Genomic DNA, 11,945 nt, shown 5'->3' on the forward strand with positions numbered 1-11,945 from the left:
ATCAGGCAGTGGTGCTGGCAGAACAGGCGGAGGGCCGCACAGCGATGGTCGGGTGCCCTGCGGGAACACAGCTGCATGCGAGAGGAACAGGTCCCCTCCCAGCCCCTTTGCTGCTCCCCAGAGCTGTTTGCATTCCCGCACGGACAGACTCCGGAGGGCAAAGGGATTTGGAGTGGGATGTTACGGGGCCGAGCCCTGACCCCGGGCTCCTGGCCAGACTCACCCTGCTGGCAGCGGGGAAGTAACTCCAGATTGATACCCACATAAATGGGATCAGAATCCGTCTCTGGGACCGCTGGGGCTGGGGAAGGGAGGGCCTAGCACCGGGAGCCAGGACTCCTGGGTTCCATTCCCGGCTCTGGATGGGAAGTGGGGTCTAATGGGTTAGAGCGGGGGGAGGGGGGAGGCTGGGAACCAGGACTCCTGGGTTCTCCCCCAGCTCTGGATGGGAAGTGGGGTCTGGTGGGTTAGATCCAGTGGGGCTGGGAGCCAGGACTCCTGAAATAGGTGGGTGAAGGGCGGAGGGGGGGCCTTCGCTCTCCGTTTCCAGCCGGGCCTGGGCCCCGCAACGGATCTGCCCGGGCTCAGAACTCTTCTCTTGCTCTTTTGGTTCGGGGTTTTTTGGGGGTGGGGGATTTTTTTCGCAGAAAAAAAATCTAAGAAAAAGACACAGAAAAAAAATCAATGTTTTTGTACAAAAATACCTCCCCCCCGATAATTTCGGGGCTCGGGGGGCTGGGGAGGGCACAATACAGCGACAGGACGGCTGGACAGAGACTCCCGACAGCAGCCATTTCTGGAGGGACCCCAGGGGGGCAACCGCTCTGTCGGGGGAGGGAGAGCATGGGGGGGGCAGTGTGGGGGTTCGCTCGGATCTTTGGTTCTGGTCCAGCTCCTCCCCCCCTTTTTCAGGGTGCTGGGGGGCAGGGACCGTTCTCGTTTCTTTTCTTTTTGATATAAAAACCAACGGAATGAAACAAACTGACCAATCGGTGTTTTCTTCGAGCCAGGGCCACGCAGGACCCGTCTTCTGGGGTGCCCGGACACCTGGGTTCTTTCCCTGGCTGTGGGAGGGGAGTAGGGTCTGGTGGGTTAGAGCAGGGGGGCTGGGAGCCAGGACTCCTGGGTTCAATCCCTGGTTCTTGCCGTCAGTCACTATTGGCCATTGTGGAACAAATCTCTTCTTGCCTTTTCCCCCCGCGAGCTGGGTCGGGCGAGCGCAGGATGAATGCAGACCCCGATGACTCCAGCCTCGGCCTCCCCCAGCCGGGGGGGCGCTGGGGCGCCCGGGGCAGCGTTCGGGCCAGGAAGCAGTTGGCTCCCCCGGCAGCTGAACCGAAACCTCCGGCTGTGCTTCGGTTTCCTGCTTTCGGGGCCGACCCTGCCCCCGAAATTTCGATTCAAAGGTCACAGATTTCTCTTTCTTCGAAAACAGCCAGCATGATAAGATCTGGGGCGAGGGGGAGAGACGCAGCCACACAGGGGCGCCTCGCCTGGCACTGAGATGCAGCCACCTCTGGGGCGGGGCGGACACATAACGCCCTATGGGGATGGTGAGGAGAGGCAGCCACCTCTGGGGCAGGGCGGCTGGGCCGCAGTTTGGGACAGGAAGGGAAGCTGATGCCTGTTGCTGACTGCGACATTTCGAGAGGGGGAATGGGCCCCCCGGGCCTGGGGTTCGATCCCCCCATTCGACGGGGCAGAAAGCCAGGCTCGGGGAGTTGGTGCCCGCGCTGATCACCGGGGGGGAGCGCCCCTTGCAGAGCCCCACCCCGCAGCCCCCTCCCCCCCGGGTCTGGCTGGGAGCGCCCCCACCCTTCAGTCTCCTGCCCCGCCCGGGGGCCGGACCTTTCGCCCCCGCCGTGCTGGTCCTGACGAGGCCGACGGCTGTCTGCAGTCCGACCAACACGGGCTCCGCCGCGTGCAATGCACAACTGCACCGCTGGCCGCGCGCACCCTCTCGTGCAAGGCACCAGGATTCAAGGGGAACCGTCACGTGCAGGGCTCGACAGCCTGCAGTTCACTACTACGGGCAATGCACTATTGCACACACGGCGCCGTGTGCGCTGCACGCTCGTGTGTAATGCACACCGCACCGTATTGCCCGCGCTGCACGCTCGTGTGCAAGGCACCGTTGCTCGCGGATCGCGCCACGCCTGCGCGACGAGCAATCACGCGCCACCGGCATTTGCTCCACCTGGCGGGCGCGCGCGCGCTTACCCACAGCCAGCTGCCCAGGGCGCAAGCGCCGCATTCGGCGTTACTGCGCATGCACCGGGAGAAGGTCCTGCCAACGCGCATGCGGCACGCGCAGTCTCCCTTTGAGACACTCCCCGCCCCATCTCTGGCGGACGCGACCGAATCCGCCGAACCTGGTTCCGCCTCTTGCCCATTGGCCGCCGCCGAGAAGGCGCCCGCCGTATCAGGGTCCGGGTCCCCCACGTGGGGGGCGGGTCGAAGACGGAACCCGCGACGATTGCTGGCGCCGCAGGCCAATCGCCGCCCGGTTCGCCCCCCCACGTGGGACGGAAGGCTTTGCCCTCCCGCCGTTGGCGGGGCAGCCCTGCTGCTGGCCAATCAGCGCGGGGAGGGGAGAGAGGAACAGAGGAAGGGGGGAGAGACGCGCGAGGCGCTCGAGTTTGGCAGTTGCCGGCGGCCGTTGCTCCCCTCGCGCCTCTTCCGTTTGAAAACGAGGGTTGAGCCGGAGGGAGGGGGGCCGGCGCGGCCCCGCCCCCGGGCCTGAGCGGACCGAACCATGAGCGGGAGCGGGGGCGTCCCGCGGACCCCACCCCCCGCCCCGGCCGCCAAGCGCCGCTGCCCGGCCCCGCTGCTGAAGGAGACGGAGGCCGCCCAGGCGCTGACCCAGCTGACGGCCTGGGGGGCCCTGGAAACCGCCGGGCGGCCGGGGGCGCCCGCGGCCGGGGGGGGCCTGGAAACTGCTGCCGCGGGGCTGGCGCCCCCTGCTGGGGAGGGGGGCCTGGAAACCGCCAAGCGGGGCAGCCGAGACCCCGCCGGGGGCGGGCGGGGGCGCCTCGCGGCTGTCGCCAACGGGAAGGGGAGCCGAGGAGCCGCGCAAGGGGAGAGGAGCCTGGAGGCTGCCGCTGGGCCAGGGAGCCTTGAGGCCGCCGCCGCCGCCACCGCGATGGGGAGCCTCGAAACCGCCGCCGCCGGGGGGACGGGGGTGCTGGAAACCGACGCCACCGCGATGGGGAGCCTCGAAACCGCCACCACCGAGGGGACGGGGGTGCTGGAAACCGACGCCACCGCGATGGGGAGCCCCGAAACCGCCGCCGCCGGGGGGACGGGGGTGCTGGAAACCGACGCCACCGCGATGGGGAGCCTCGAAACCGCCACCACCGAGGGGACGGGGGTGCTGGAAACCGACGCCACCGCGATGGGGAGCCTCGAAACCGCCACCACCGAGGGAACGGGGGTGCTGGAAACCGACGCCACCGCGATGGGGAGCCTCGAAACCGCCGCCGCCGGGGGGACGGGGGTGCTGGAAACCGACGCCACCGCGATGGGGAGCCTCGAAACCGCCGCCGCCGGGGGGACGGGGGTGCTGGAAACCGACGCCACCGCGATGGGGAGCCTCGAAACCGCCACCACCGAGGGGACGGGGGTGCTGGAAACCGACGCCACCGCGATGGGGAGCCCCGAAACCGCCGCCGCCGAGGGAACGGGGGTGCTGGAAACCGACGCCACCGCGATGGGGAGCCTCGAAACCGCCGCCGCCGGGGGGGCGGGGGTGCTGGAAACCGACGCCACCGCGATGGGGAGCCTCGAAACCGCCGCCGCCGGGGGGACGGGGGTGCTGGAAACTGCCGACGGCCGGGAGGGGCGGAGGAAGAGGCGGGCGGAGGAGGAGTGCTCCATCATCTCAGTGGGGGAGGGGGAGGGGGAGCCGGGGGCCGGGGCGGCCCGGCGGGCCCCGGACACGGGGCAGTACCTGGAGGCGCTGGAGGCGGTGCAGCGGGAGCTGGAGGCGGTGAACGAGCAGGCCGGCTGCGCCTTCCGCATCCTCAAGGCCAAGTTCGGCCACATGCGCCGGCCCCACCTCGAGCGCCGCAACCTCATCATCCAGAACATCCCCGGGTTCTGGGTCACCGCCGTATCCCTCCGCCAGGGGGCGTCGCAGGGCAGCCGGGGCTGGGCGGGGGGCGGGGGGCCCGGAGAACCCAGGCGTCCGGGCGCCGGTTGTGTTTCCTTGACTCGGGCTCGGCAGTTTCTCAATCACCCCCAGTTGTCGGCCGTGATCAGCGACCGGGACGAGGACACCCTGAGCTACATGAGCAACCTGCAGGTGAGAGTGGGGGGCTCGGCGCTCGGACGCCTGGGTTCTCTCCCTGGCTCTGGGAGGGGAGTGGGGTCGAGTGGGTTGCGGGGGGCGGGGCTGGGCGCCAGGACTCCTGGGTTCCTGCTCCAGCTCTAGGAGGAGCCGGGGGACGGTGGAGGTGGGGGTGCGCGCTGTGGAAAGTCTCAGGCCCGGACTCCTGGGTCCTTTCTGCCCCCGGCAGGTGGAGGACTTCACTCACGCCAAGTCAGGGTGCAAGATCAAGTTCTACTTCAGCGGGAACCCCTACTTCCAGAACGAGGTGATCGTCAAGGAGTTCCAGCCGGCCTCCTCTGGTACGGGGCGGGGCTGCGTTCGGGGGGCGCTGGGGGCGCTCCCCGTGCCTGCACCCTCACCCTGCCTCTCCCCCCGCAGGCAGGCTGGTGTCGCACTCCACCCCCATCCGCTGGTGGCGGGGCCAGGACCCCCGGGCCCACGGCCGCAAGAGCCCCGAGGTGGGGCGCAGCTTCTTCAGCTGGTTCGGGGACCACAGCTTCCCCGCAGGTGACCGGATTGCTGAGGTGAGACCCCCCGAGCCCCGATCCTGCCCCCCCCCGGCTGCCCCCCCACGTCTCACCCCCCTGCTCCGTCCCCCCAGATCATCAAGGAGGACCTCTGGCCAAACCCCCTGCACTACTACCTGATGGGCGAGAACGGGGGCGCCGGGGACGACAGGTGAGACGGCGCCTCCTGCTGGAGGGGGCCGGGCAAGGGGCCGGCAGGCTGGGGAGCCAGGGACTGGGCCTAATTTTTTGGTGGCTGAGAAGTGCATGCTGGGTAACCCGGGCGGTGGGGGCGCCGAGCATTGTGGGTAACCCGGGCGGTGGGGGCGCCGAGCATTGTGGGTAACCCGGGCGGTGGGGGCGCCGAGCATTGTGGGTAACCCGGGGTGCCTGCAGCAGGATGGAGCCTGGGGATGACTGCGTGGTGATTGTGGGTGTCACGGGGTCCCCGGGCGATGCTCTGACCTGCTCCCCACGAAGCCGGGCAGGACTCTGGGGGAGTCTCCTCTCGGGGAGCAGCCTGTCTGCAGGACACACAGCTCACCCGGCTTCCCCCTTCCTGGGTCTGACCTCGGAGCCTCCAGCCTCCTCTGCCCCTCCGGGCGCTTCCCCCCAGCGAGTCTGCCCAGGCGGGGACCTGGGGGGCCAGAGGGTCCTGCCCCCCAACTCCACAGCCAGACGGGACTCTCAGCCAGCCGGGGAAACAGAAGGTTTATTAGACAACAGGAACAGGGTCTAACACAGAGCTTGTAGGTGCAGAGAACAGGACCCCTCAGCCGGGTCCATTTTGGGGGGCAGTGAGCCAGACAACCACGTCTGCCCTTCACTCCTTGTCCCCAGCCAGCCCCAAACTGAAACCCCCTCCAGCTCCCCCCTGCTCTGGGCTTTGTCCCTTTCCCGGGCCAGGAGGTCACCGGATCCCTTTGTTCTCCAACCCTTTAGCTCTCACCTGGCAGGGGGAAGGGCCCAGGCCATCAGTGGCCAGGAAACAGGGTGTCGGCCATTCTCTGTGTCCAGACCCCTGCACACACCTGCCCTTTAGGGCTCTGCAACCATCATACACCCTTACCCCACCCCCTAGAGACTTAAGAACTGCCTAGGGGAAACTGAGGCACCCCCACACTATTCAGAGGAAACATTAAGAACAGTCCCACTTCGTCACATCTCTCCCCCCTTCTAGATCGAACTGAGCGGGGTCACTTTAGCCGGTGACCTGGGGAAGTTCGAAGCCACCAATGTTCCCATGGATGCCCCAGCATCTCTCCCATTCCTTGGTAGGAGTTACACCAGGCCCTTCCAGTTTCACGCCCTGCCTTAGGTCGGGGGTGGTCGATAGCACTCACAGGCCGCATGTGGGAAGGTTTATGTGGCCCGTGCCTTTTGCCACCCCAAAACCCCTGGGGGTCAAACTGGGATTGGGTCTTCTACCCAACAAGCTGGCCAAACACAGCCACTGGGTTATAGGACTGTTTAACTTTCTTAACAGCTTTCACTTCATCTGAGACCTTCTCAAAGCTCTCCACACTGGATCTTTCAACAGGAAAGTCAGTGGATCCATTCACAACAGCAAATTTCTGGCCTTTAGCAACTGAAACTTTCTTGATGAAATCACTTTCACACCCTTCAGTGGCAGTAAACTGCTTGCAAAGACTCCAGGAGGATTCCTTTCCCTAGGGCTTCTCTATACAACAATTCACCCCTCCCAGAAATTCTGCTCTTACCCTCTTCACCGAGGGCTTGCTCTAGAGGAACACTTTCCTGAGCAACAACAGGCTCTTTCTGGGTCTCCCTTACATCCAGAGTTACCTCTGGCCCATCCGGCAGATTCCTACACAATCCCCTTTCAGGCAAACTGACAGACTTCCTAGATAAAAGGTCAGAAGCCTTCTCCTTCCCTTTGCCACACACAAGTTCAGGAATCTTTTCCTTCTTGCTACAGGTTTCCACACCCTCAGTAGGTAACACAATCACATCACCTTCATGCTCTCCTTGTGCCCGGGCTAGGATCTCACCCTGATTAGGCAGAGCTGCGACACCCTTTCCCAACAACACACTAGCAACAGGCAAAATACAAGCACCAGAATTGTCTGGTCTCTGGGATTTTACATAGACCCTAACTGGATGCGACCTAGTTACAGGGCCATTCTCCCGAGCAGACACAAACTTAGGACCCTTCCCTTCCTGGGCTTTAGCTGAATCCAGAACCAGCTCTGGGACAACTGCACCATTCTCAACCGTCCCAGGCTGAAAGGCCCCTTCTGTCTGCTCCACAGACAAAGAAGAGCCGGACACACTTTCTCCCTTCCCAGACACCCAGCTTGGGATCTCATTCCCCTGGTCCCAGCACACAAGGCTGGTCACAGACAACTGCTTGGAGATCAGGGTAGCTCCCTCCATAGGCAAGTCAATACCCCTGACAGACACAGGGATGTTTCCTTCACTGTCCCAATTCTCCACCCAGCTAACAGGTAAGGTCCAGGGACTCTCATCTTCCACTCTCCTCGCCTTCCCGCCCTGCTGACGAGACACAGCCATCAGCTCACAAGGCTGCCTAGGCTCATCCAGACTTTCCTTACCCAGCACCTTGCCACTCCCAACAGATGCCCTGCCCTGCCTGTGTCTCCCGCCACTCAGCTGGGGTCTCAACTCCCCCTGTGCTCAGCGCTGCCCTTGCTGTCCCAGTGGGGGTAGGCAGTGAGCTCCCTGCTTTCCTCACTGCATCAGAGCCAGCGTGAGCCCCCTCTCCCGTGTGCACGGGGGGCAGGGAGCCCCAGGGGTCTGGTCACAGGCAGGCAGGTAGCCTGGGCCTAGCGGCTCCTCCCCGCTGCCAGCCAGGTCATCTGCATTTTCACTGACCATTTCCCTCTCTGCCGATTGCTTCCCTGGATTCAAATTCAAACCCTTGGCAGTTACCAGAGCAGGGCCCGGATCTTGTCCCAAAGAGACACAGTCACCCCACAACAGGGTCTGGCAGCTGGTGTCCTGGAGAACCCCAACGACCAGCCAGCCCCACCCCTCCTGGGTCTGCACAGGGATCTGGGCCATAGGCAGGGCGAGGGGCTTCGTCCCTGGGACCCTCACCCAGCTCACACAACCCCCCGGCATCTGAGGCTGCACCCCCCAGGGCCTGACACCAGTTCTCTCTGTCCCAGGATCTCGCCACCCCAGGAATGTCTCCCCATTGACCATCCCCTTCCGCTCCCACTGGGGGTCCGAGGGGCCTGGCCCCAGGAAACTCCACACAGACATAGAGGTTGGGGTCAGGAGTGGGAGCCTGTCCACCTCCCCACCCATCGGGCTGACGGAGTCGGTGGCCTTGGGACCCAGCAAGGGAGCTAGACACCGGGGCTTTTCCGCAGGGTCCCCCTGGTTCAAATCGCCAGCCTGCTCAAAGGCAGTGAGGTGGCATCCACACCCCCCCCCTTAACCAGGGGCAGCAATGTAGTCTCGAGGTTCCCTGTGGAACTGGCCCCCCGGGGTCTATCCCCACTCACCCCGGGGAGGTCCCCTAGGCCTCTCCGCTCCCCCACCGCCAGTTCATCCTGCTGCTGCTTCTGCAGCTCTTTCTCGGGCTCTCGCTGTCTCCCACAGTCCTCTTGCTCTCTCGGACTCGGCTCCAATCCCGTCCATCTCCGATTCCCCGATGGGGAACCCGATTGTGAAGACCCCTGTCTGGTCGGGGACAGGAGTCTTGGGGGTGCCTGGCTCCTACTCCAGCTGCTCCCAGATCCTGCTATAGCCCCATTTGGGGTCAGGAATCTGTTCCTTAGAGCGGTCATCCTCCTCCAGCCGCACGATGAACTGTGCTTTGGTGAACTTCCCAATGCTCAACCCTCTTTCTGCACCGGGTTACGGTGTCCTTCTTCAGGAGACGGTGACAGGCCGTCACTCCGCTCCTCCCAAGTTGTTGTGGACTCACAGGCCTGTGTGCTCTCAGCTCCCCACGGTTTCCAGGGAGAACCCCTCGTGTGCCAGCCCTTCTCAAGGTCACCCCCTCTTTGCCAGGGTCGAGCGGCAGACTCCTCCAGCCCCGGGACCGCTCACTGCAATCCCCAGGGGAACCCTGTTACTGCAAAAGTCCTTCTCTCTCCCAGGGCCAAGCCGCAGGCTCCTCCGCCCCTGAGACTGCTCACCACAGTCCCCAAGGGGACCCCATTACTGCACAGTCCTTCTCGCTGGTCACACACTCCCAGGGGTTAACCGCCCCCCGAAACTGCTCCTCTCTGAGCCTTCAGCGAGCCTGGTCCCCGTCAATCCCCCTTCGTTTTACTGCTCCCCCGTCGCTTACTGCAGGAAGCGCCGTCCACGGGTGCAGTACATCCCACCGCTGCCACGGGGTCCCCGGGCGATGCTCTGACCTGCTCCCCACGAAGCCAGGCAGGACTCTGGGGGAGTCTCCTCTCGGGGAGCAGCCTGTCTGCAGGGCAAGAAGCTCACACGGCTTCCCCCTTCCTGGGTCTGACCCCAGAGCCTCCAGCCTCCTCTGCCCCTCCGGGCGCTTCCCGCAGCCAGTCTGCTCAGGCGGGGTCCTGGGGGGCCAGAGGGTCCTGCCCCCCAACTCCGCAGCCAGACGGGACTCTCAGCCAGCCGGGGAAACAGAAGGTTTATTAGACGACAGGAACAGGGTCTAACACAGAGCTTGTAGGTGCAGAGAACAAGACCCCTCAGCTGGGTCCATTCTGGGGGGTAGTGAACCAGACAACCCCGTCTGCCCTTCACTCCATGTCCCAGCCAGCCCCAAACTGAAACTCCCTCCAGCCCCCCTGCTCTGGGCTTTGTCCCTGTCCCTGATCTCTTTGTTCTCCAACCCTTTAGGTCTTACCTGGCAGGGGGAAGGGCCCAGGCCACCAGTGGCCAGGAAACAGGGTGTCGGCCATTCTCTGTGTCCAGACTCCTGCACACACCTGCCCTCTAGGGCTCTGCAACCATCATACCCCCTTACCCCACCCCCTAGAGACTTAAGAACTGCCTAGGGGAAACTGAGGCCCCCCCACACTATTCAGAGGAAACATTAAGAACTGTCCCACTTCGTCACAGTGGGTAACCCCAGGGGGGAGCCGAGCATTGTGGGTAACCCTGTGGTGCCCGCAGTGGGATGGAGCCCAGGGACGACAGCATGGTGACTGTGGGTGACCCGGGGGAGCGTTGTGGGTGACCCGGGGGGGGGCGCCAAGCGTTGTGGGTAACCCTGCGGTGCCCACAGCGGGACGGAGCACGGGGACGACTGCGTGGTGATCGTGGACGACGAGGGGGAGGAGGACGAGGTGCAGGAAATCATGGACGAGGAAGAGGATGGCGAGGAAGGTGAGTAACGGGGTCCCTAGGTAACCCCCCCCCAGGGGCTGTCTCTGCAGCGGGCTTCATGAAGGGGGCAGGGCTGGGTGAGCAGGAGCTGTGGGTCAGGATTGGGGGGTGCTGATGGGGTGGGGAAGGATTCGGGGGGGTGCTGGTGGAGTGCGAGGCCAGGGGTGGGGCTTGGCGTAGGATTGGGGGTGCTGGTGGGGAAGGATTCGGGGGGGCCGGTGGAGCAGGGGGGCTGTGGGTCAGGATTGGGGGGTGCTGATGGGGTGGGTCAGGATTGGGGGGTGCTGGTGGGGTGGGGAAGGATTCGGGGGGGCCGGTGGAGCAGGGAGGCTGTGGGTCAGGACTGGGGGGGCACCAGCCGTACCCATGTCTGTCCCCCCCCAGGCAGCACGGTGGAGGAGCTGATGAAGGCGGCCGGCCGGGGCTCGGAGCCGGAGGAAGACGGTTGATCCCCTGCCCCCCCTCCGCCCCACCAGCACCCGAAGATGGACCAGGCCCCCCCCCCCCCCGGCGCCTTCTGCTGGGGCTGGACTCTGTGACTGAGCTTTGCCCCCGGCCCCCCGGCCTGGGGTCGCTTCCCGCTCCGGGCTTGGAGCAATTCAGCGGAGCCCTTCAGTCATTGAGGGCGACCGCAGTTCCCAGCCTGGCCATGGGGGGGCAGCGCTCCCCACTGTGTCGCCAGGGGGCAGTCGTCTGTGGGGCCGTGCTGGCGTTGGGGGTCGGCCCAGGGCGCTGGGGGCAGGGTGGGTCAATACCCCCCCCCCGCTGTCTGTGGGGCCCTGCCGGGCTTTGGCAGAGGGGCATTGTGGGTAAATTCCCCCCAGTGGCCAGGTGGGGTCCTGTCTGGCCGCGGGAGAGGGGCATTGTGGGTAATTTCCCCCCCCTGTAGCGGGGTGGGGCCTTGCGCCCCCAGTGGCCTTTTACTGAGCAGCTCAGGGTCTTGTTCCATTAACTGTGCTCAGGGGTCGGCTGTTAACTCCCCCCCCAGCCTGGGGCCCCCCAGGGCCTGCTGCCAACCTCAGGGCCCCCCCACCTCTGCTGCACCCCCCCAGCGCAATCCCATCAGCCCCTGGGGCCGGGCACGACTCTGCCCTTCCGTGTGGGGGGTGCTCTCCTTGGCAATCGGACTGGGTGCTGGGGGGCACCCTGGGGCCGGCCCCTCTGACGTCTTGTAGCCATGGGTGGAGGCGCTGGGCTGGCCGCCCCCCATGGCCGCCCCCCATGGCCGCCCCCCATGGCCGCCCCGTGCAACGCTACTGATGTGGGGGGCAGTGCCCGCCCGGGGTTGTGCCCAGCCCGCGAAAACAAAGCACTTAATAGACGGAGAGATTTCACCCGCCTGGCTCCTTCCTGGCGCGCCGCCCCCCCCCCCATTGGGCCCCCCGTCCCTTGCCCGCCCGCCGTGGGGCTCCCTGTCCCCCTGTCTGCCGTGGGGTTGGGGTCCTCTGTCCCCCTGCCTGCCTGCCGTGCAGCCCCCCGTCCCCTGCCTGCCATGGGATTGTGGTCCTCTGTCCCCCCATCCCCCTGCCCGCCCGCCGTGGGGCTCCCTGTCCCCCTGCCCACTGTGGGGTCCTCTGTCCCCCCCGTCCCCCTGCCTGCCCGCCATGGGGCCCTTCGTCCCCCTGCCTGCTCGCCATGGGGTCCTCTGTCCCCCCGTCCCCCTGTCTGCCCACAATGGGGTCTCCTGTCCCCTGCCCGCCGTGGGGTCCTCTGTCCCCCCGTCCCCCTGCCCGCCCGCCGTGGGGCTGCCTGTCCCCCTGCCCGCTGTGGGGTCCTCTGTCCCCCCGTCCCCCTGCCCGCCCGCC

At 65.7% G+C, this 11,945-nt stretch overlaps 1 protein-coding gene across 1 annotated transcript; it reads left to right on the forward strand.

Moving 5' to 3' along the window:
• Positions 1–2,062: 2,062 nt before the first annotated feature.
• LOC311511782 (uncharacterized protein) lies at positions 2,063–11,474 on the forward strand. Its single transcript, XM_084612636.1, has 7 exons — positions 2,063–4,111; positions 4,226–4,303; positions 4,518–4,629; positions 4,709–4,854; positions 4,932–5,008; positions 10,040–10,140; positions 10,525–11,474. Exons 1-7 carry the CDS (start codon positions 2,756–2,758, stop codon positions 10,587–10,589), a joined length of 1,935 nt encoding a protein of 644 aa, XP_084468762.1. The 5' UTR covers positions 2,063–2,755; the 3' UTR covers positions 10,590–11,474.
• The last annotated feature ends 471 nt before the right edge of the window (positions 11,475–11,945 follow it).

This window comes from Lepidochelys olivacea (assembly GCF_965140295.1).
Source record: "Lepidochelys olivacea isolate rLepOli2 genome assembly, chromosome: 23".
NCBI lineage: Eukaryota > Metazoa > Chordata > Testudines > Cheloniidae > Lepidochelys > Lepidochelys olivacea.

What these genes read in the sequence shown, in the direction of transcription:
- LOC311511782 (XM_084612636.1), top strand. Translation starts at nt 2,756, where the DNA reads ATGAGCGGGAGCGGGGGCGTCCCGCGGACCCCACCCCCCGCCCCGGCC. An exon ending in GTTCCAGCCGGCCTCCTCTG is followed by an intron (nt 4,630 to 4,708) that starts GTACGGGGCGGG and finishes CTCCCCCCGCAG; the next exon opens with GCAGGCTGGTGTCGCACTCC. An exon ending in GGGGGCGCCGGGGACGACAG is followed by an intron (nt 5,009 to 10,039) that starts GTGAGACGGCGC and finishes CGGTGCCCACAG; the next exon opens with CGGGACGGAGCACGGGGACG.